The 23,636-nt window shown below is 46.4% G+C and overlaps 1 protein-coding gene across 3 annotated transcripts in view; it reads left to right on the forward strand.

Moving 5' to 3' along the window:
• Positions 1-23,636, forward strand: part of SLC12A4 (solute carrier family 12 member 4) — a 109,664-nt gene that overhangs the window by 25,855 nt on the left and 60,173 nt on the right. The window contains exon 1 of one of the 3 annotated variants that reach the window (XM_060787883.2): positions 13,736-13,912. The exons of the other annotated variants lie outside the window; for them this stretch is intronic. Coding sequence (XP_060643866.2) covers positions 13,867-13,912 — 46 coding nt within the window. The 5' untranslated portion in view covers positions 13,736-13,866. Of the gene's footprint in view, positions 1-13,735; positions 13,913-23,636 lie in introns of those variants that run through there. 3 annotated transcript variants of the gene reach the window in all.

The raw sequence follows: 23,636 nt of genomic DNA on the forward strand, positions 1-23,636 counted from the left end.
AGAAAGAACAGATCAATCAATCCCATTTCTCTAGTTTGAATGGCCTTGCATCATCAAATCCTGGCTGCTTCCTGCCTGAGGGAATCATTTGTTGGGAGGCATCCCCAGAGGTTGTGAGGTCTGTTGGAAACTAGGCAAGTGAGGTTTATATATCTGTGGAATGATGTCCAGGGTGGGAGAAAGAACAGATCAATCGATCCCATTTCCCTAGTTTGAATGGCCTTGCACCTTCAAATCCTGGCTGCTTCCTGCCTAGGGGGATCCTTTGTTGGGAGGTATCCTCAGAGGTTGTGAGGTCTGTTGGAAACTAGGCAAGTGGGGTTTATATAAATGTGGAGTAATGTCCAGGGTGGGAGAAAGAACAGATCAATCAGTTTGAAATGCCTTGCATCTTTAAATCTTTAAATTTCTGGGCTGAGTGGCCATGCTCTAGAAGCATTCTCTCCTGATGTTGTGCCCACATCTATGGCAGGCATCCTCAGAGGTTGTGAGATCTGTTGGAAACCAGGCAAGTGAGGTTTATATATCTGTGGAATAATGTCCAATGTGGGAGGAAGAACAGATCAATAAATCCCATTTCCCTAGTTTGAATGGCCTTACATCTTCAAATCCTGACTGCTTCCTGCCCGGGGGAATCCTTTGTTGGGAGGTATCCTCAGAAGGTGTGGGGTCTGTTGGAAACTAGGCAAGTGGGGTTTAAATATCTGTGGAATGTCCAGGGTAGGGGGAAAAAATGCTTGAGGCAAATGTGAATGTTGCAGTTGGCCACCTTAATTAACATTGAATGGCCTTGCATCTTCAAATCTTGGCTTTTTCCTGCCTGGGGGAATCTTTTGTTGAGAAGTATCCTCAGAGGTTGTGAGGTCTGTTGGAAACTAGGCAAGCGAGGTTTATATATCTGTGGAATAATGTCCAGGTTGGGAGAAAGAGCTCTTGTCTGTTTGGGGCAAGTATGAATGTTGCAATTGGCCATCTTCATTAGCATTGAATGACCTTGCCTCTGAGGATACCTCTCAACAAAGGATTACCCCAGGCAGGAAGCAGCCAGGATTGGAAGATGCAAGGCCATTCAATGCAAATCAAGCTGGCCAATTGCAACATTCGCACTTGCCTCCTTCAGACAAGAGTTCTTCCTCCCACCCTGGACATTCATCCACAGATGTATAAAACTCACTTGCTTAGTTTCCAACAGACCTCACAACCTCTGAGGATGCCTCCTATAGATGTGGACGAAACGTCAGGAGAGAATGCTTCTAGAGCATGGCCACTCAGCCCAGAAATTTAAACAAATTGAAACAAATTAAAATTGAATCCAGATAAGACAGAGGTACTCCTGGTCAGTCGAAAGGCCGAACAGGGTATAGGGTTACAGCCTGTGTTGGACGGGGTTACACTCCCCCTGAAGACGCAGGTTCGCAGCTTGGGTGTGATCCTGGACTCTTCGCTAAGCTTGGAACCCCAGGTTTCGGCGGTGTCCAGGGGAGCATTTGCACAACTCAAACTTGTGCTCCAGCTGCGCCCGTACCTTGGGAAGTCTGATTTGGCCACGGTGGTCCACGCTCTGGTTACATCCCGGATTGATTACTGCAACGCGCTCTACGTGGGGTTGCCCTTGAAGACTGCCCGGAAGCTTCAGATGGTCCAGCGCTCGGCAGCCAGGTTGCTAACAGGAGCGGCACTCAGGGAGCACACCACTCCTCTGCTGAGCCAGCTCCACTGGCTGCCAATCCGCTACCGGGCACAATTCAAGGTGCTGGCTTTAGCCTATAAAGCCCTAAACGGTTCTGGCCCTGCTTACCTCTCCGAACGCATCTCCACCTATGAACCGACTAGAACATTAAGATCGTCTGGGGAGGCCCTGCTCTCGATCCCGCCTGCGTCACAGGCGCGCTTGGCGGGGACGAGAGACAGGGCCTTCTCAGTGGTGGCCCCTCGGCTATGGAATGCCTTGCCGGCAGACATCAGACAGGCACCTTCGTTGCTGACGTTTCGGAGAATGGTCAAGACCTGGCTTTACGAACAAGTGTTTGGCTAAGCAATGCAACTATTTATTTATTTATTTATTTATTTTTTGCATTTATTGACCGCCCCTCTCAGCCCGAAGGCGACTCGGGGCGGTGAACAACAACACAAAAGGGGACAGTGTACAATAAATCAGGACAACACAAACCAGACAATACAACATGACATATACTTATACTAAAAATCCGCTTCGTCAAGTCCTGGGGTCATAGCCGAAATTCCTAGTCCTAGTCCATTCCAGAGTCGTTTCAAGATACTCTCAGTTGAAGGCCTGCTCGAAGAGCCATGTCTTCAGGCCCCTACGAAAGGCCATCAAGGAGGGCGCCTGTCTAACCTCAACAGGGAGGGTGTTCCACAGCCGGGGGGCCACCACCGAGAAGGCCCGCTCTCTCGTCCCCGCCAGGCGTGCCTGAGAGGCAGGCGGGACCGAGAGAAGGGCCTCCCCGGATGATCTCAAGGCCCTCGTGGGCTCATAGGCCGAGATGCGGTCTGCAAGGTATTTTGGGCCGGAACCGTTTAGGGCTTTGTAGGATAACACCAGCACCTTAAATTGGGCCCGGTAGCGAATCGGCAGCCAGTGGAGCTGGGACAGCAGGGGCGTTGTATGCTCTCTGCGTCCTGCTCCCGTTAACAACATGGCTGCCGCGCGTTGGACTAGCTGAAGCTTCCGGGCCGTCTTCAAGGGCAGCCCCACGTAGAGAGCGTTGCAGTAGTCGAGGCGGGATGTGACCAAAGCGTGTACCACCGTGGCCAAGTCAGACTTCCCAAGATACGGGCGCAGCTGGCGCACGAGCCTAAGCTGTGCAAATGCTCCCCTGGTCACCGCTGAAACCTGAGGCTCCAGGCTCAGCGATGAGTCCAGGGTCACACCCAAGCTGCGAACCTGTGCCTTCAAGGGGAGTGCGACCCCGTCCAGCACAGGCTGTAACCCTATACCCTGTTCGGCCTTGCGACTGACCAGGAGTACCTCTGTCTTGTCTGGATTTAGTTTCAGTTTGTTCGCCCTCATCCAGACCATTACAGCGGCCAGGCACCGGTTCAGGACTTCGACGGCCTCCTTAGTAGCAGGTGGGAAGGAGTGACAGAGTTGGACGTCATCTGCGTACAGGTGACACCGCACCCCGAAACTCCGGATGATCTCACCCAGCGGCTTCATGTAGATGTTAAACAGCAAGGGGGACAAGATGGAACCCTGAGGAACGCCACAGATCAACGGCTGTGGCGCTGAACAGGAGTCCCCCAGCAACACCTTCTGAGTACGACCCTCCAGAAATGACCGGAGCCACTGCAAAGCAGTGCCCCCAAGACCCATCTCTGCAAGGCGCCCCAGAAGGATACCGTGGTCGACGGTATCGAAGGCCGCTGAGAGGTCCAGGAGCACCAACAGGGACACACTCCCCCTGTCTAGCTCCCGGCGCAGATCATCCACTAAGGCGACCAAGACCGTCTCGGTACCATGTCCCGGTCTGAAACCAGACTGTGCCGGATCCAGAATATCCGTGTCTCTCAAGAATACCTGGAGTTGTGAGGCCACCACGCTTTCCATGACTTTGCCCAAGAAGGGAAGATTGGAAACAGGCCGAAAGTTGTCCAATTTAGTGGGGTCGAGTGATGGTTTCTTCAACAGCGGCTTTACAATAGCCTGTTTTAGGCTCGCTGGAATCTTGCCTTCCCGGAGGGAGGCATTAACCACCACCGTTACCCACTCGGCCAATCCCCCTCTGGCCTCCTTCAGAAGCCAGGATGGGCAGGGGTCTAGGATGGACGTGGTGGGTCTCATTCCTCCAAGTATCTTGTCCACATCCTCGGGTTTCACAAACTGAAAGGAATCCAACAAAATTGGACAAGCAGGTGCTTGTGTCACATCCACAGAGACTGCATCTAATGTGGCGTCCAGCCCAGAGCGGATCAAAGCGACTTTGTCTGCAAAGAACCGAGCAAATGCTTCGCAGCGCGCTGCCGAGTTGTCAGGGCTCCCACCTGCAGTAGGGGGAGTTAAAAGACCTCTGACAACCCGGAACAGCTCCGCCGGACGGTTTTTTGCAGACGCAATAGTGGCCGCAAAGAAAATTTTCTTTGCGGCTTTTATTGCCGCGGCATATGCCCTTAAAAAGGACACAAACCGTGTTCGGTTTGACTCGCTTGGGTCCGAGCGCCACACGCTCTCTAGAACCCTCTTCCTTCGCTTCATCGCTGCCAGCTCCTCAGTAAACCAAGGGGCTGGTTTAGCTCGGTTACTTGAGAGGGGACGTTCCGGAGCGATCTTGTCTATAGCCCTGGTCATCTCCCCATTCCAGAGAGCGACCAGGGCCTCGACATGATCACCTACCGCGGTGGCGGGAAACTCCCCAAGAGCCGTCAGGAATCCATTTGGATCCATTAGCCTCCTGGGGCGGACCATCTTAATGGGTCCTCCACCCTTGCGGAGGTTAGGGGGCGCAGTGAGCCTAAATCTAATCAGGAAGTGGTCGGTCCACGGCAACGGAGAGATGGACAACTCCTCCACACCGCCACCTTGCTCCCATCCCTGGCAGAAAACCAAGTCCAATGTGTGTCCAGCACAGTGGGTGGGGCCAGTTATTTGTTGGGACAGCCCCATGGTTGCCATGGCGGACATGAAGTCCTGAGCCGCACCTGTGAGGGTTGCCTCGGCGTGGATGTTGAAGTCCCCCAGCACAAGAAGCCGTTGGGACTCCACCGCCAGGCTCGAGACGACCCCCGCTAGCTCAGGTAGGGAGACTGTAGTGCAGCGAGGTGGACGGTACACTAGCAGAATCCCTATTCTGTCCCGGTCACCCACCCTCAGGTGGACACATTCAAAATTTGTGGTCTGCGGGATGGGGCTCCTGGTTAGATGGATGGTATCCCTATAGACCACTGCGACCCCGCCTCCCCGTCCTCCGGCTCTTGGTTGGTGTTGCACGGAGAAACCTGGAGGACAAAGCTGGGAGAGATTTACGCCCCCCGCTTCATCCAGCCAGGTCTCCGTGATGCACGCCAGGTCTGCCCGCTCTTCCAGGATTAAATCCTGAATCCAAGTTGTTTTTCCGTTGACAGATCTGGCGTTCAACAACACCACCTTCAAGCCCGAGGGCCCGCTCACCTGGTTACACCAATTTACCTTAGGAGACCGATTGGGAGTAATTAATTTGGATAAGCGGTCCGAATTAAGCCGAATTCGAGGTCTCCTTCTCCCGCATCTCCTCCTTCCCACCACGACCTCTATGGGGGCCCCTCGGCTAGTGGAACACCTCCCTCCCTCCATGCCGCAGTCCAGAGCCCTGAGATTCCACTCTCCTATGTTCGTTGTTAAGTTCATTGGTTCTTGCCAGCATCCCTTCCCCCCCTCCTCCCCCCTCCCCACCACACCTTCAATCACAGGCTCCAGCCCACCTCTTCTTCCGCCCCCTTCAGTACACAAGAGTAGCAGAAACAGTACACAAATGGGGGCAGGGGACCACATGGGTAGCAGCGGTATAGATGGTAGACAATGTTTCCGACTGCTTCAGTGGAACAGTTCTTAAAGTGCACAGATTTTAGAAGCAGCCCGTCAGTGATCGTAAATGATCGTATTTGGTCAGCAGCAACACACATTAATGACACACACGTTGATAAAGTGCTGGTTAAAGTGCTCTACTAGCGATAATAAAGTGCGGCACAGAGGGGCGGGAGAGGGGTATAAGTGCTGGTGCAATCTAGCAGCAGGTGGCAGGCGCCTAGGTGCTCTATTCGTTCTTATCACAATGGGGACAGATGACAATAAATGACTAGGAATGTACTAGTTGGTATTATCCGACTACCCCTTATGGGTGGAAATGGAGGTAGTCTATTGTTGCTATGACCCCGGTAGGTCTCTGGACGGTTGGTAGCCAGCGGATGGGCTTCCGGAGATGATAAATCGAGGATGGGGCAGCACAGATGGTCAATCACACTTTCGCTCAATAAGTAGCCGCGAAAAGGCCAGCATTAAAGGTCTACACAAGATTCTACAAAATTGGCCAGCAAAAGGTCCATACAACGGTCTACACACAGCGGTCTACACACAGCGGTCTACACACAGCGGTCTATACACAAGAGGTCATTTCATAGGCAAAGGTGGAGAAGCCTAGCTGGCCCAACGGCCAGGAAATGAGACGAACAAGCCCAGATGGAAGGGCTGCAGCGGGAAGAACAAGCCCAGAAGGAAGGGCCCAAATGGAGGGGCCGCAGCAAGATGGCCGCCGCGGGACGCCTTCTGCGGCGTGTCTCCTCCGTCTCCTCCTTCGTTGCAGCTGCAAACTGCCGGTCCGGGCCGCGCTGCGAGAGTGGCGGCCGCAGCGGGCCTCCCTTCAGCTCAGATTCGATCCACTGGCCAGACGGTGGTTGGGCCCAGCGCTCGGCAGCAAGGCAGTCGACCAGCCACAGGGCCGGCCGCCAGCAGCCCCGATGGAACCAGGCGGCTGTCGTTGAAGATGGCGCCGCCAGAGGCGCCTGGAAGCACCCTCCAGAGCGCCACAAACATTCACCGGGCGCCAGCGGAAGGGGCCGCCGGGGGAAGGGGCCGCCTACTCTCCTGCCAAGGCAGGGGACCCACACGATGGAAGATCAGACCCTCCCGGGCCCGGGAAAGCGGCCGCCGGCGGAAATGGTGCCGCTGGAGGGGCGCCGAACTGCCGAGGCCGTAGAAGGTGGAGCGACAGCTGTACCAGGCCGAAGAGGGAGCTGCAGGCCGAGAGGGAGCTGCACGTCGGCCCCGCGCGTCGCTCGCGTCGCCCCAGCAGCTCGGATCGTGTTCTACCCTCTCCCGAGGGCCTGGTGGCCGGCGGCAGGCGTCAGCGGCAACGCGCCCAGCAGCTGTGGCGGCGCTGCGGCTGCGATGCAGCAGTGGGGCGGCTTCGGTAACGGAGCGCTCACGAAACGCCGAATAGTGCAGCCTCCAGCCACACTGGCGTCCGGAACGGAGCACAGGTCAGTCCCGCTTCCTGATGGCGTGGGGGGACAGGCAGGGGCCCAGCGCACACCTCTCGGGTTGCAGCTCAAGAGGGTCAGGCAGTCCGGCAGCCACAGTCTTGGTTCGGAGGGAACGCTTGCTTAGGCCCTAGGTGGAAAGGCCTGAGTGGGAAGGCCTCGGCGTTCTCCTCTCCCTCGGCCTCGGCGTTCTCCCTCTCTTCCCTTTCTTCCCTCCTCTCCTTCTCTCCTTCTTAACTCCCTTCTTTAGATGGAATTCACCAATATGCCCCCCAGACGGCTCATTCGAACCTCTGGGAGCCAATGGTGGCAGTTGGTGGTTGGGGGGAGGTTGGATGAGGGGGATTGGGTTCGGATGGATAATCTCACCGGCCCCGCTCTGCAAGTCCGCTGTTAGCTGTCCGCCATCTTACCGGAAAAACTAATCAAGGAAGACGGTAAATGGAACATAGGAACGGCACAACGACTATGAGAACGGATCTGATTTCAACTGAGGCGTTATATATGTTGTTTGTTGATTTGTCCTGTCTGATTGTTAATTGTTGTGGATCGACGTCGTCGATCCCGTTGTTGCATTGTTGTGTTTTAATTGCACTGTAAACCGCATTGAGTCGCCTGTTAAGGGCTGAAAAATGCGGTATAAAAATGAAGCAAATAAATAAATAAATAAATAATGCTGCCTGGAAAACTCACAGCAAAGCAAACACACATTATGCACTGAATTCTTGGGATGCCTTGACTAAATGCAACAACAGTGCCTTGTCTTGTGAATGCAAAAAGCTTCTTGGCTTAGGTGTATTTGTATATAAAGATTCTTCATACCAGGAGATCTAGTTCTTCAAAGGAAAGAGATCCTGGGTGAGTAGCCTTGAGAGACATATTTTTCCAATTATGGGCACATTTCCTTTCGAGCGTCCAAAACTTCACATTGCATTTGCATTTCAAAAGCACCGAGTTGAAGCGGTTTGTTATGCTGAGTTAAACCTTCTAGCGGGAGAGCTTGCCTGGGCCTGTCCTTGCATACCTCAAATCACAGGTTAGTGAGAACGGAGCTGAGCGATTGAATATTTCAAAGGAAAGAATAGTGCTGTTTGTTCCAGTATGTTAATTGCAAGAGCTCTAGCCAACATTCAAGTAGACCAGTCTTTCTCAACCTTCCTAATGCCACGACCCCTTAATACAGTTCCTCATGTTGTGGTGACCCCCAACCATCACATTATTTTCGTTGCTACTTCATAACTGGAATTTTGCTACTGTTATGAGTCATAATGTAAATATCTGATATCCAGGATGTATTTTCATTCACTGGACCAAATTGGCACAAATACCCAATATGCCCAAATTTGAATACTGGTTGAGTTGGGAAGGGGGGGTTGGGATTGATTTTTTCATTTGGGAGTTGTAGTTGCTGGGATTTTTAGTCCACCTCCAATCAAAGAGCATTCTGAACTCCACCAACGATGGAATTGAACCCAAAATTGGCACACAGAACTCCCATGACCAACAGAAAATACTGGAAGGGGTTTGGTGGCCATTGACCTTGAGTTTATTTATTTATTTATTTATTTATTTGCTTCGCTTATATACCGCAATTCTCAGCCTAATGGCGACTCATTGCGGTGTACAACATAGAAAAACAGGTGCAAAATACAGCATAAAATAAAATAATCCACAGTACATCATTATCAAAACATCTCATCAAAAACATTAACATTACTACAAGCCATTCCGAGTCGTCTCATCGTCAAGTTCACAATCCGATACCATTTCCGTTGTTCCATTCCTATGGTCGAGTTACCAGTCATTGCACTTCTATTCAAATGCCTTCTTAAACAACCAGGTCTTTAGCTTCCTGCGGAATATCAACAGGGAGGGGGCTAGCCTGATGTCCACGGGAAGGGTGTTCCACAGCCGAGTTTGGGAGTTGTAGTTCACCTCCATCCAGACAGCACTGGGGACCAAAAAACAATGATAGATCTGGACCAAACTTGCCCAAATGTGAACACTGGTGGAGTTTGGGGAAAATAGATATCAACATTGGGAGTTGTAGTTACTGGAATTTATAGTTTACCTACAATCAAAGAGCATTCTGAGCTTTATCAAAGATGGAATTGAACCAAACTTGGCACTCAGAACTCCATGACCAACAGAAAATACTGGAAAGGTTTGGTGGGCATTGAACTTGCGTTTTAGATTTATAGTTCATCTACATCCCGAGAGCGTTGTCGATTCAAACAATGATAGATCTGGACCAAACTTGGCATGAATACCCAACATGCCCAAATTTAAACAGTGGTGGACTTTGGGGAAATAGACCTTGACATTTGAGAGCTGTAGTTGCTGAGATTTATAGTTCACCTACAATCCAAGAGCAATCTAAGATTCGGGGGGGGGGGGGGGGCTGAGTCTGAGTGAGAAAGGATCTACCTTAGCAAACATTTTGGATCGTTACCCCAATACCCCCATGCATATGGGATATATTGAGCATGGTGATCAAATCATGATATGAATAAACATAACAGTTTAATTTATTTATTTATTTATTCATTTATTTACTTCATTTGTTGACCGCCGTTCTCAGCCCTAGGGCGACTCACGGCGGTGTACAACATATAAAAACACAGTTTACAATAAAGCAATAGCACAACAAAATATCAACAACTATCAATAATACAACAATCAAATAATTACACTAAATCATCCGCGCCGTCTCTTCGTAGAATCATAAACCCATCTCGTAGTCCATATTCCGTTCCAGTCGTCATTGCCAATTGTTGTAGCACTTAGTTAAACGCCTTCTCAAATAACCAAGTCTTTAGGCTCCTGCGGAATGACATAAGGGAGGGTGCCTGTCTGATGTCTACAGGGAGAGTGTTCCACAGCCGGGGGGCCACCACCGAGAAGGCCCTATCTCTCGTCCCCGCCAGACGTGCCTGTGAGGCAGGCGGGATCGAGAGAAGGGCCTCCCCAGACGATCTCAAGGCTCTCGTGGGCTCATAGGCCGAGATGCGGTCAGATAGGTATTTTGGGCCGGAACCATTTAGGGCTTTGTAGGCCAACACCAGCACCTTGAATTGGGCCCAGTAAGGCCTTTTTGCGGACCACCATAAGAATTTCGGGCCCAAATTTGAATCCTGGTGGGGTGGGGGGAGGTTGATTTTGTCATTTGGGAGTTGTAGTTGCTGGGATTTATAGTTCACCTATAATCAAAGAGCATTCTGAACTCCACCATTCTGAACCAAACTTGTCACTCAGAACTCCCATGGCCAACAGAAAATACTGGAAGGGTTTGGTGGGCATTGACCTTGAGTTCTGGAGTTGTAGTTCATCTACATACAGAGAGCACTGTGGACTCAACAACGATAGATCTGGACCAAACTTGACACGAATACTTGATATGCCCAAATTTGAACGCTGGTGGAGTTTGGGGAGAATAGACCTTGACATTTGGGAGTTGTAGTTGCTGAGATTTATAGTTCACCTCCAATAAAAGAGCATTCTGAACCCTACGAACGATTGAATTGGGCCAAACTTCCCACACAGAACCCCCATGACCAACAGATAATATTGTGTTTTCTGATGGTCTTTTGTCGACCCCTCTGACAACCCTTTGCGACCCCTCCCCCAGAATCAAAGAGTTGGAAGAGACCTCATGGGCCATCCAGTCCAACCCCCTGCCAAGAAGCAGGAATATTGCATTCAAAGCACCCCTGACAGATGGCCATCCAGCCTCTGTTTAAAAGCTTCCAAAGGAGGAGCCTGGGGCAGAGAGTTCCACTGCTGAACGGCTCTCCCAGTCAGGAAGTTCTTCCTCATGTTCAGATGGAATCTCCTCTCTTGTAGTTTGAAGCCTTTGTTCTGCATCCTAGTCTCCAGGGAAGCAGAAAACAAGCTTGCTCCCTCCTCCCTGTGGCTTCCTCTCACATATTTATACATGGCTATCATATCTCCTCTCAGCCTTCTCTTCTTCAGGCTAAACATGCCCAGCTCCTTAAGCCGCTCCTCATAGGGCTTGTTCTCCAGATCCTTGATCATTTTAGTCGCCCTCCTCTGGACACATTCCAGCTTGTCAATATCTCTCTTGAATTGTGGTGCCCAGAATTGGACACAATATTCCAGGTGTGGTCTAACCAAAGCAGAATAGAGGGGTAGCATTACTTCCTTAGATCTAGACACTATGCTCCTATTGATGCAGGCCAAACTTGAGCTTCAGTGGACTTCACTAAAGCATTGTTTCAGCTAATGAGTATAACTTCCTCCTTGTTTATAGCTCTCTTAATTACACTATGTAACACAATTTTTTGTTCCTGGGTTATAAATGTCATATCCTAATTTGTTCTATCATAAAAACATGGGAAAAGTTTATTAAACTGCCAAAACGTTGTTTTTGCAGGACATCCTGCAGCACACTTTGCTATACTTTTTCAATGAATAGTTCATAGAGTCCCAATGAATTCAACAAAGTTTGTGGCAACCACAAAAACAAAGTTCCTGAGGTAGTACAACTACTTTCAAGTAAGTAGTGCACAATGAAACAGGAAATAACCCTTTGAAACCAGGAACAGATTTTCTTTCCAAATTTTGTTACATAGTGTTATGGCTCACGCAGACCCCTGAGCTTTCTTCTTGCTTGACTGACCAGAAGGAGCGGTCTCGCCACTTTATTTGGCCCACAGCCCACCAGAGGATTAGCCGGGAAAAACAAATCTTCCCCTTTGCTTCATGGTGAAGGACACAGCTCTGGTAGCCAACTCTTTGTCTGTCTGAATTCGGAAGTCCCAGAGTAGCTTGATGTGCTCATTTTCTGTAACCTTTTCCGGCTTGTGATCCCAACAGTTCTTTATCGTAGGCAGATGGTCTTTGTGGCACAAGTTCCAATGAATAATCTGAGCAATGGTGTTATGCCTCTGCTTATAGTCTGTCCGCACAATCTTCTTGCAGCAGCTGAGGATGGGATCTATTGTTTCATCTGCTTCCTTGCAGAGTCTACATTTGGGATCTGTCGTCGACGTTTCAATTCTGTCTTTGATGGCATTGGTTCGAATGGCTTGTTCTTGGGCTGCCAGAATCAGGCCCTCCGTCTCCTTTTTCAAAGTTCCATTTATTATTATTATTATTATTATTATTATTATTATTCTGTGTGAGAAAATGGAAATTAGCAAAATTTCATAAAATAGTTCATTTGCATTCCATGGACATGGAGCCCCCGTTGGCGCAGTGGGTTAAACCCCTGTGCCGGCAGGACTGAAGATCGACAGGTCGCAGGTTCTTAGAATCATAGAATCCTAGAGTTGGAAGAGACCTCATGAGCTATCCAGTCAGCCCCCTACTGAGAAGCAGGAAAATTGCATTCAAAGCACCCTGACAGATGGCCATCCAGCCTCTGTTTAAAAGCTTCCAAAGAAGGAGCCTCTACCACACTCTGGAGCAGAGAGTTCCACTGCTGAACAGCTCTAACAGTCAGGAAGTTCTTTCTAATGTTCAGATGGAATCTCGTTTCTTGTAGTTTGATATAGGTAACTGATATAGGAATGGATATAGGTAACTGATACAGGAAATCTGACGACTTGACAATGGAACTGGACAATGATTGATAATAAGGAGACGCTAATGATGTTGTCTTTATTGCCTTTATTGTGTTTTATGCTGTTTTAATGTTTTAATCTATATTATGATATTATGTATACTGTTTTGTTGGAAACTGCCCTGAGTCGCCGAGAGGCTGAGAAAGGCGGCATACAAATACAGCAAATAAATAAATAGTTTGAAGCCATTGTTCCGCGGCCTAGTCTTCAGAGCAGCAGAAAACAAGCCTGCTCCCTCCGCCCTATGACTTCCTCTCACATATTTATACATGGCTATCATGGACTGCGAGAAGATCCAACCAGTCCATCCTCCAGGAAATAAAGCCCGACTGCTCACTGGAGGGAAAGATACTAGAGACAAAGTTGAAGTACTTTGGCCACATCATGAGGAGACAGGAAAGCCTAGAGAAGACAATTATGCTGGGGAAAGTGGAAGGCAAAAGGAAGAGGGGCCGACCAAGGGCAAGATGGATGGATGGCATCCTTGAAGTGACTGGACTGACCTTGAGGGAGCTGGGGGTGGTAACGGCCAACAGGGAGCTCTGGCGTAGGCTGGTCCATGAGGTCACGAAGAGTCGGAGACGACTGAACGAATGAACAACAACATCATGTCTCCTCTTAGCCTTCTCTTCTGCAGGCTAAACATGTCCAGCTCTTTAAGCTGCTCCTCATAGGGCTTGTCCTCCAGACCCTTGATCATTTTAGTTGCCCTCTTTTGGACACATTCCAGCTTGTCAACATCTCTCCTCAATTGTGGTGCCCAGAATTGGACACAGTATTCCAGGTGTGGTCTAACCAAGGTAGAATAACATCATGGGGAGCATGAATTCCCTGAATCTAGACACTAGGCTCCTATTGATGCAGGCCAAAATCCCATTGGCGTTTTTAGCCGCCGCATCCCATTGTTGGCTCATGTTTAGCTTGTTGTCCACGAGGACTCCAAGATCTTTTTCACACGTACTGCTCTTGAGCCAGGCATTGTCCCCCATTCTGTATCTTTGCATTTTGTTTTTTGGTTTCCAAGTAGCAGTTAAAGCATCTTCCCATTTCCTCTCATTTGGGAGGACGGCAGAGCTGGAGTGGGCAGTGCGGAGTCAGGGTCATATCGGTTTGGAATTGGCTTGATTGTTAGAAGCTCTGTGTGCTGTGTGCTGGACCGATGGATCAATAGCATGCCGCTGTGCAGTCGGGAGTCTGTTTTGCAGAGGCCCCTTGCATCTGACGGGATTGCATCGGCCTCATTTAATCTCGCCCTGGCGCTTCACAAATCCTTGCGCTCAATGTGGTTCCCGGGGCTGGAGAAGTAAGGAGAATGGTCAGCCCTGCTTTGGAGCATGGCAAAGAGTTCTTGCTGCGGGGTAAGCACTTTTCTCCGATTTATGAAACTCTGAATTTGCACTGAGTTTGCTTGGCTTCAGGCAACATCCTCCAATCTAGCATCCACCCAGTGTGATGGACTACAACTTCCATTGTCCTGCTTGCATAGCAAAATGAGGATCCTGGGTTTGGAGGGTGGAAATTGTAGTTTTGCAACAGTTTGCAACAGTCAATGCAGAGTATTTTCCTATCCATTTGCTCAAGTTGCAGCACTTCTAATAGAGAGCACATTCTGCAAATGAGCCGTGAGCTATGAAACTGCTTTATATTTGTCTTTCTGATTTGTAGGGAAGGCTAAGGCTGTGCTTGTCAATCTTCCTAATGCCGCAACCCCTTAATACACTTCTTCTTGTTGTGTTGACCCCCAAACATAATATTTTCATTGCTACTTCAGAACTGTAATTTTGCTACTGTTAGGAATCATCATGTAATATCTGATATGCAGGATGTATTTTTAATCACTGGACCAAATTTGGCACAAATACCCGATATGCCCAGATTTGAATGCTGGTGGGGTTGATTTTGTCATTTGGGAGTTGTTGCTGGGATTTATAGTTCAGCTACAATCAAAGAGTATTCTGAACTCCACCAATGATGGAGTTGAACCAAACCTGGCACATAGAACTACCATGGCCTACAGAAAATACCGAAGGGTCGTCATTGACCTTGAGTTTGGGAGTTGTAGTTCACCTACATCCAGAAAGCACTATGGACTCAAATAATGATGGATCTGGACCAAACTTGGCACAAATACTCTATATGCTCAAATGTGAACACTGGTGGAGTTTGGGAAAAGTAAACCTTGACATTTGGGAGTTGTAGTTGCTGGGATTTATAGTTCAGCTACAACCAAAGAGCATTCTGAACACTACAAGGATAGAATTGGGCCAAACATCCCTCACAGAACCCCCTTGGTCAACAGAAAATACTGTGTTTTCTGGTGGTCTTTGACAACCCCTCTGACACCTTCTCGTGACCCCCTCCCCAATCCCCAGGTTGAGAAATGCTTGGCTAAGGGATTATATTTGATCTAAGGCAGAGGGGAACAGTGGCTTGGCATAGTATTTATGTAGAAGAGTCTGGGTTCAGGATCGACCATCTGCAGTGAAAAGAAGCAAAAGCAGGTTATGAATCTGCGTGGAAAGTCTCCGCCAGTCAGAATACATAATATTGGGTAAATTAAATAACTAGTGTGATGTTATAGATTCCTTTGCTTTTGCCTGATACTTCAGTCCCTTGGTCATCCTGCTATACAGAGAGCCCTCCCTATTTGTCTGTTGGGTTCGATAGATTTGATTAATATGTTCTCTCTAGGAATCTATAGGTCCTCTAAACTGCTTTTATGGTCATCTTCCAGTAGAGGTTATTTGTGGCTTTTCCAGTTTCATAGGGTCCTGCATCCCTATTGCAATACCATTCCCAAGACAATCACAGGAGTGAGGCTTTGGGTGCATATACACCGAATTAATTTACATGGCTCAATGTTATGGAACCGTTGGAGATATAGTTTTATGAGGTCTTTAGTTTTCTCTGCCAAAGAATACTGGTGCCTCACCAAACTACAACTGCCAGAATTAAAATTATATGGCTAAATATTGTTTTCCTTATGTTCTCTGCACTAAAAATAAAAATCACAATTTAAGTTTTAAAATTGTACCTGAAAGTAGAAGTCAGGGAGAGAAATGGATTACACGTTGGAAGGGGAGGGAAGAGGGAATGGGCAAGGATCAGGATTGTCCATACAATGTCACACCATGGTTTGGGGCAGATTCAGAAAAGTTATTGGTTCTACTCCTAGTATCCTCACTGGCCATGCTAGTTGTGGAATACAGGGAGTCGGGCTCCGAAACATATTTCCAAATTCTGTTTTTGGTTTGTCATTTCCCCCAGTGGCACAGTGGGTTAAACTGCTGAACTGCTGAACTTGCTGCCCAAAAGGTCGCAGGTTCAAATCCGGAGAGCGGGGTGAGCTCCCGCTGTTAGCCCCAGCTTCTGCCAACCTAGCAGTTCGAAAACATGCAAATGTGAGTAGATCAATAGGTACTGTTCCGGCGGGAAAGTAACTGCGCTCCATGCAGTCATGTTGGCCACATGACCTTGGAGGTGTCTATGGACAATGCTGGCTCTTCGGCTTATAAATGGAGATGAGCACCAACCCCCAGAGTCGGATGTTTATATGTTAATAATGTGGTTTTTTTTTTGGTATTATAATGTTTTGTATGTTCTTATGTCAGTAACTGCAGTGCTTACCATGCTGGAAACTGCCCTGAGTACCCTTGGGGAGATAGAGCAGTACACAAATAAAGTTTTATTTATATTTATATTTATATGTATATTTATATTATTATTATTATTATTATTATTATTAACTTTATTTGTACCCCGCTAGCATCTCCCGAAGGACTCGATGCGGCTTACACAGGCCGAAGCCTCAAAACACAATACAATAGAGAACATAACACAACAATAGCAAAGCAAATCAAAACAATAAGCAAAATAACGACAATGGCAGTACATCAAGACATTATTAAAAACTGGTTCGGCCGGCGCAATGGGGTACAAGGGTTAAAAGTGCTGAAATGGCAGGAGGCACGTAGGATTAAAAGTGCAGTGTGCAGCGACAATTAGTTATGCTAAGGTGCTACTAGGACTTGGGGTGGGGATTCCTAGTCTGAGAAGGCACAACGGAACAGCCAAGTTTTTAAATTCCTTCTGAAACCGGCTAGAGTAGGGGCCTGTCTGAGATCTTTTGGGAGGGCGTTCCAAAGTCGGGGGGCCGCCACAGAAAAGGCCCTGTCCCGTGTCCCCACCAAGCGCGCTTGCGACATAGGTGGGATCACGAGCAGGGCCTCTCCAGATGACCGGAGCGAGCGTGTGGGTTCGTAGATGGTGATGCGGTCACGCAGGTAGGGTGGTCCCAAACCGTTCAGGGCTTTGTAGGTGAGCACCTGCACCTTGAATTGGGCTCGGAAAATAAATGGCAGCCAGTGGAGCTCCTTAAACAGAGGGGTAGACCTCTCTTGATAATGAGCCCCGGTTAGCATCCTGGCTGCTGCCCGCTGGACCACTTGAAGTTTCCGAGCCGTCTTCAAGGGCAGCCCCACGTAGAGCGCATTGCAGTAATCCATTCTAGAGGTGACCAAGGCGTGGACCACCCCGGCCAGATCAGCCTTCACGAGGTATGGTCGCAGTTGGCGCACAAGTCTCAGTTGCGCAAAGGCCCTCCCGGATACCGCCGACACCTGAGCCTCAAGTGTAAGCGAAGAATCCAAGAGGACGCCCAAACTGCAGACCTGTGGCTTTAGGGGGAGTGTAACCCCGTCCAACACAGGTGACCACCCTATACCCCGATCCGGTTTGCGATCGACCAGGAGGACCTCTGTCTTATCGGGATTGATCTTCAGCTTGTTCTTCCTCATCCAGATCCCCATACACCAATCCCTTAAGCACCCTACTAGGTCCTCCCCCTCCCCCTGTCATGATCTTAAGGCCTTCTTTGGCTCTCTTGGATGGTGCTGTGTGAGATGTAGAGAGAAGAAAGAGGGGGCCAGGAAGACAGTTCCACCTTGTCTCCTGTGCTATCCTAATAATATAATATAATATAATATAATATAATATAATATAATATAATATAATATAATATATATACTGTACATATAATATTTATAATAGTATAATGTAATACAATATACTAATAATAATAATACAATATTATAATTATATATTTTATGTTACATGTAACATTACTAATAATATTAAAATATAATGGTATAGCACAAATTAGTAATATATAATACTGAGCTCCTGCTGTCAGCCCCAGCTTCTGCCAACCTACCAGTTCGGAAACATGCAAATGTGAGTAGATTAATAGGTACCGCTCCCACAGGAAGGTAACTGCGCTCCATGCAGTCATGCTGGCCACATGACCTTGGAGGTGTCTATGGACAACACCGGCTCTTCGGCTTAGAAATTGAGATGAGCACCAATCCTCAGAGTCAGACACGACTGGACAATGCCGGGGAAAAGCTTTACTTTTACCTTTAAGGAAATCTATATAACCACTGGATGGATTGACACCAAATTTGGACACAATACATGGATCAGGGCAACGAGTGACCATCACTCATAAAAACACTGAAAAACACAGCAGAAAAGCCGAAAAAAGCCAAAAATAAAAAAATACATTACGACGCATGCGCAAAACCACTTATATAAATGCAAACACCCATATACACACACACAAAGCACATATACACAGACTGGGCAACATCAACATGTGGCAGGGGACGACTAGTAGAAGAGTAAACATGTGTTCCATTGCACTTCTTTTTGGAAGTGAGAGGCAGGTGGTTTGTCGATGGCAATTGTGCTTTGCAAAGTGAAGACCCCGGTGCCTTAGGCTGGTGGCAACGGACTGTGTGATTCTGGGAAAAAAATTCAATACTGCTAATGAAGATCCAACTTTTGACGTCAGCTGGCTTCGGAGAGGAAGCGTGTGTTGCATTTGGTCACATCGACTGGGAAAGGCTTCCGTTTGCTGGAAAAAGAACCAAGGGAAATATCTTTTAAGTCCCAAAGGTCAACTTTTCACATTATACTCAGAAAGTCTACGTTTTTCTCCTCCTGCTCTGTAACCTTGTTCACTCGTTCCACCCCTTTTTTTTACATATTTTCCTGATGTATACTTTGTCATCCTACTTTTAAAAAGATAATTATAAACATTCAGGCATAAATTCTTTGTGTGATGAAAGTCCTCAACTGGGAAACACTTCTGAGTCCCCCTTGGGGTGTGAGAGAGCGGGATATAAATATAGCAAATGTATACACATAATAAAAGTGAAAATATGTATGCGTATGTGGCTGGGGTGTCCACTTACATAGACATACTCCTACCTCCACAAACAACTATAGCTCCCACTACTCAGAAAACACCAAAGGTCCTCCCTCCAATGACATAGCAGGATATAGTGAGCACTATGAACATTTCCAAAACTCCTGCCAATGTCATCCACCAACACAATCCTGCCCACTACCCAAGTGTAGGCTTTCATGCGGGGACCATTTCATCCTAGATTTTATATTTTTCCTCTACCACGGACATCCCAGTGTTTCTGACTCTTGTTGCACTCCAGGACAGGAAAAGCCCTCTGACTTTAAACACCACATGTTGAATAGGAAAACAATCCTTTTATTGGAAATAATTAAAACGCAGCAAAGTAAAAAGCACTTTAAAGAAATAGGTAAATCCAATTAGGAAAGAAGATAAGCAAGAACAAAATAGTCCAGGGTAAAGTTCAGTTTTATTGGAGATAATTAAAAAGCAGCAAAGTAAAAAAGCACTTTAAAGAAATAGGTAAATCCAATTAGGTAAGAAGATAAGCAGGAACAAAATAGTCCAGGGTAAAGTTCAGTTTTATTGGAGAAAATTAAAAAGCAGCAAAGTAAAAAAGCACTTTAAAGAAATAGGTAAATCCAATTAGGAAAGAAGATAAGCAGGAACAAAATAGTCCAGGGTAAAGTTCAGTTTTATTGGAGAAAATTAAAAAGCAGCAAAGTAAAAAAGCACTTTAAAGAAATAGGTAAATCCAATTAGGTAAGAAGATAAGCAGGAACAAAATAGTCCAGGGTAAAGTTCAGCGAAGTCCATGAAAACAAAGTCCACACTTCTCTAATATAATCCAGAAAACCAAGAAACATTAATCCAAGGCAAGAGTATGCAATCATAAAATCCAAGAATCAAAACCATGGAACAAGAAATACTTAAGCACGAATCTTCCAAGCGAGGCTTCCATGAAACAAGGACGAGAACTTAACTTGATTGCAAATGATGCTTCATCTGGCTACATTTTCCATACATGGGGCTTTTATTCCCTCATTAAGCTATCCCAAGCACTCAGAAATTGGTTTCACTTTAGTTGAGATTCCCTTATCTTTTTCTGTCAGAGCTTGGCAGAATGCAGGAGCCACTGTTCGGCTTTTCTGTTTTGACTAATCTCCTCCCGTCTATCTATTTGCTCATTAACTTCTGCAGGTGCAGAGTTGTTTTCAAGCCCCAAATCCCGGGAACTCTCTGGTAGCAATTCAGGGAGCACACCATCATCTCCACAACCTTCAGCGACATTCTCACGGGAAACTACACTTTGAACAGGGATCACCCAATCATTCTCTGCATCAATATCATTGACCAAACCATTGCCATCTTGAAACACATTGACATCACTCCCCACATCCAAAGCACCCTGATCCTGACACACAATCACAGGCTGAGCTCCAACAACTCTTTCCATTGGTGTGGAATTTACATGACCCCACCCACTGCCTCTCCCTTGACCCTTTCCTGATCTTTTCTATGGTACACAGCAAACAGAGGAATTGATCAGCAACTGAACATACTAGAAAGGTTTGGGGAGAATTCACCATGATTTATAGGAGCACTCTGAACTCCACCAAATGCATGGACCTGGAACTAACTTGGCACACAGAACCCCCCATGACTAACTCAACCTACTGGAAGGGTTTGAGGAGACTGGCTCACCACAGTGGGAGTTGTAGTTTACCCTGCAGCTAGAGAACATACTGAACCCCACCAATGATGCAACTAAAGCAAAATTTCCCAACATAACAAACTTTAAGTATTGGTGGAGTTTCTCGAGGTTATGCATTTTGTACAATTAAAAATTGGCTTTTTCAAATAATTCGGGCAATGCTGGGTAACCAAGCTAGTAAATAAATAAAATAAAATGGCCATTCTGCATCACAGGAAAAAATGCTTCTCTGAACGGTTGGTGGAGATCATGTTCTCCACTTTAAGCATATCCAATCCTGGAAGTATCTTCATATTCAGTTTTCAGGTTTTAGGGAGTTTCTGGTTTGGTTTTCTTGTCTCCTTCTGTGCTGTCGCATGCTGGGCCTGTGCATATAACTGTAGACAGGACATAACTTCAGTGTGCCCAACGGGACGCCAGGGCTGCCTCAGATTAAAGGCCCTTAGATTCCCCCAAACAGAGTTCTGTAGAGGCTTAAAGTAAGTCCAACAAAGTTCTTTATTGATGAAAACCAAACAGGTACTTTCAAGATTTCTTAACAGTCTATTGGTTCTTGCAATCTTGTCCACAGGGAACAGGCACTATCTTCATAAATATAACTAACTAATGGGGAAATCCTTAACTTCTAATCTGGGCAGTCTGTACTTGCCTCTGTTGGCGTGGAGCCCCTACACCCGGTACCAACTGCGTCTGGCTTCCGCGAGCAACCCTTGCCAAGCAAAGCTTTGTAGACTTCCAGAGAAAAAGAAGGAGTTCAGGTTGCTGTGATGGCCGGCTGAAGTCCCTCAGCCGAGCTGTGGGGCCTTTTCTCCCCGGCCAAGCTGTAGGTTGTATATCTCCTCGGCCAAGCCGTAGGCTGTATATCTCCCCAGCCAAGCCGTAGAAGACAAAGCTTTCTACAGGAGCTCTTCGTTTTATGTCCTGTGCAAAAAGGTTCTCTGTGTGGACTGACTCAAAAAGGCTCCTATTCCCTCCAAAACTCAAAAAGGGCTGGGACTAGGGAACCTAACTATAATTGACAGGTGGCTTGCCCTATGATTGCAAACTATAGCAGGAAGCCACCCTGCTGCAAAATCCCAAGCCTGGGATAGCAAACAAACATTTAATGCAAAGCAAACAAAATTGGAGCTCCTGGTACAGCTGTACCAGCACACCTTCCATGTTATTTGGAAATGCATCCAAACCAGGTCCATGGTTGGATTTGTGACCATTTTGCTTTTGAGTTGAATCAGATGTTTCCAGAGTGGTTTTCTTGTTCTGCATTGAAGGAAGAGAGATGGTGAGCTGCTTAATATCTAAGTAGTTTGCTTGGTAGCTAGCAAAGTTTCTCCATTTAAAGATAATAGTCTTGTTTACTTTGACAAAGGATGCTTTTGTATTGCACTTGTCAGCAGTAAAGGAGGATGGCCTGTACTGGAAGGACTGCAATAACACTGTGTACAAAATTTGGAAAAAAAATCTGTTCCTTGTTTGAAAATGTTATTTCCTGTTTAATTGGTACTTACTTTGAAAGTAGTTGATCTACTTTTGGCTGCCATTTTTAACCTTTATGTAGAGCGCCAAAAATATATTTTTTTGCAGTTTAATAAACTTTCCCCATGTTTATATGATAGAACCAATTAGAAAATGACCTTTATAACCCAGGAACAACAATTGTGTTATATCATGAAGCATCGTTATCTGGAGTGATATGAAATGTGGAGGTTATGTTAATACTTAAATGAAGAAGATCCTGACGAAGGGATGCCAGAATAGTAATGTGATCTCACAGAGAATATATTCGTTCATGCAACTCTCTGCTTGCAGTGGCTGAATCGACTTATTGATGGAGATGAAAATAGGGTGCCCTTGCAATGAACTTGACTTTGAAACCTCTTGGTTTTCGCCGACTGTCATTTGGGGCCAATGAGAATGATCTGAAAAGGGCACTGGGCACATGGATATTTGGTCAAAATAATATCATCAAAAAGATAGAGTAAAAGTTGAAGACCAGCAAGTTTGCCAAATTCTTCAATTTTGTTCAGCCAATTTTTAATGTTCTCCCGTGGATTCTCTATTATACCGATTATATCATCTGCATACGCTCTGGCTTTGTATTCTTGTTTACCAATTTTTACACCTTTAATTGTTTCATCTTCTTTTATACTCTTTAGCAAAATTTCCAAAGACATTATAAAGATCAAAGGGGAGATAGGGCATCTTTGCCTGGAGCCTTTTCCTATCACGAATTCCTCTGAAGTTTGTCCATTTATTTTGATTTTGGCCTTTTGATTTTTGTAGATTTCTTCAATTGCGTTAATGAAATGAAAGCCTAAATCCATTTCTTTCATCAAAATTTTGAAAAAGTCCCAGTTCAAATTATCAAAGGCCTTCTCTGCATCAATGGCGAGGAAGGCCGCCTCTTTTTGAGAGTTAACTTCATAATATTCCATCATGTCTATTACAATTCTCACATTGTCTTTTGTATTTCTTTTTGGTAAGAAGCCCACCTGCTCTTCCCCTATCCAATTACTTAAAAATTCCTTTAGTCTTTGAGCCAGTATGTTTGTAAAACGTTCCAAAGTGAAATGGGTCTATAATTGCGTACGTCTGATTTTTCTGTCTGTTCCTTATGGATCACTATTATTTCTGCTAAGTTCCATGTTTCCGGGATTCCTTGGTTTTGGAATATTCCATTCATTACTCTTTTTAGCATTGGCATAAGTTCCTTTTTAAAGATCTTGTAGTACCCAGCCGTACATCCATCAGGGCCAGGAGCTTTATTTGCATCCATCTTTCCTATTGCGTTTTCGATCACTTCTTCTGTTATTTCTCTATTAAGATTTTCCCTTTGAGCATCTGAGATTTTAGGCAGTTTAAACTTGTTTAAGTATTCAACTATGTCTTGTTTTGGAATTTTGTCATTTCTGTATAGTTTTTCATAGTATTTTTTAAATTCTGTTAAAATTTCTCTATCTGTCGTTATCTCCTCATTTTCCTTCATAACTTTAGCTATTCGTTGTGCTTGTTTCTTTTTCTGAACTTGTTTAGCCAGCCCTTTGCCTGATTTATTTGCGTTTTCAAAATGTTGTTTTAAATTTTTTAACTGTTTTGCTTGTTCCTCTACTTCCATATGATTTTTTTCTGATGTAACAGTTCAATTTCTTTAAGTAGGGCTTTG

Source organism: Anolis sagrei, chromosome 8 (assembly GCF_037176765.1).
Source record: "Anolis sagrei isolate rAnoSag1 chromosome 8, rAnoSag1.mat, whole genome shotgun sequence".
Classification (NCBI taxonomy): Eukaryota; Metazoa; Chordata; class Lepidosauria; order Squamata; family Dactyloidae; genus Anolis; species Anolis sagrei.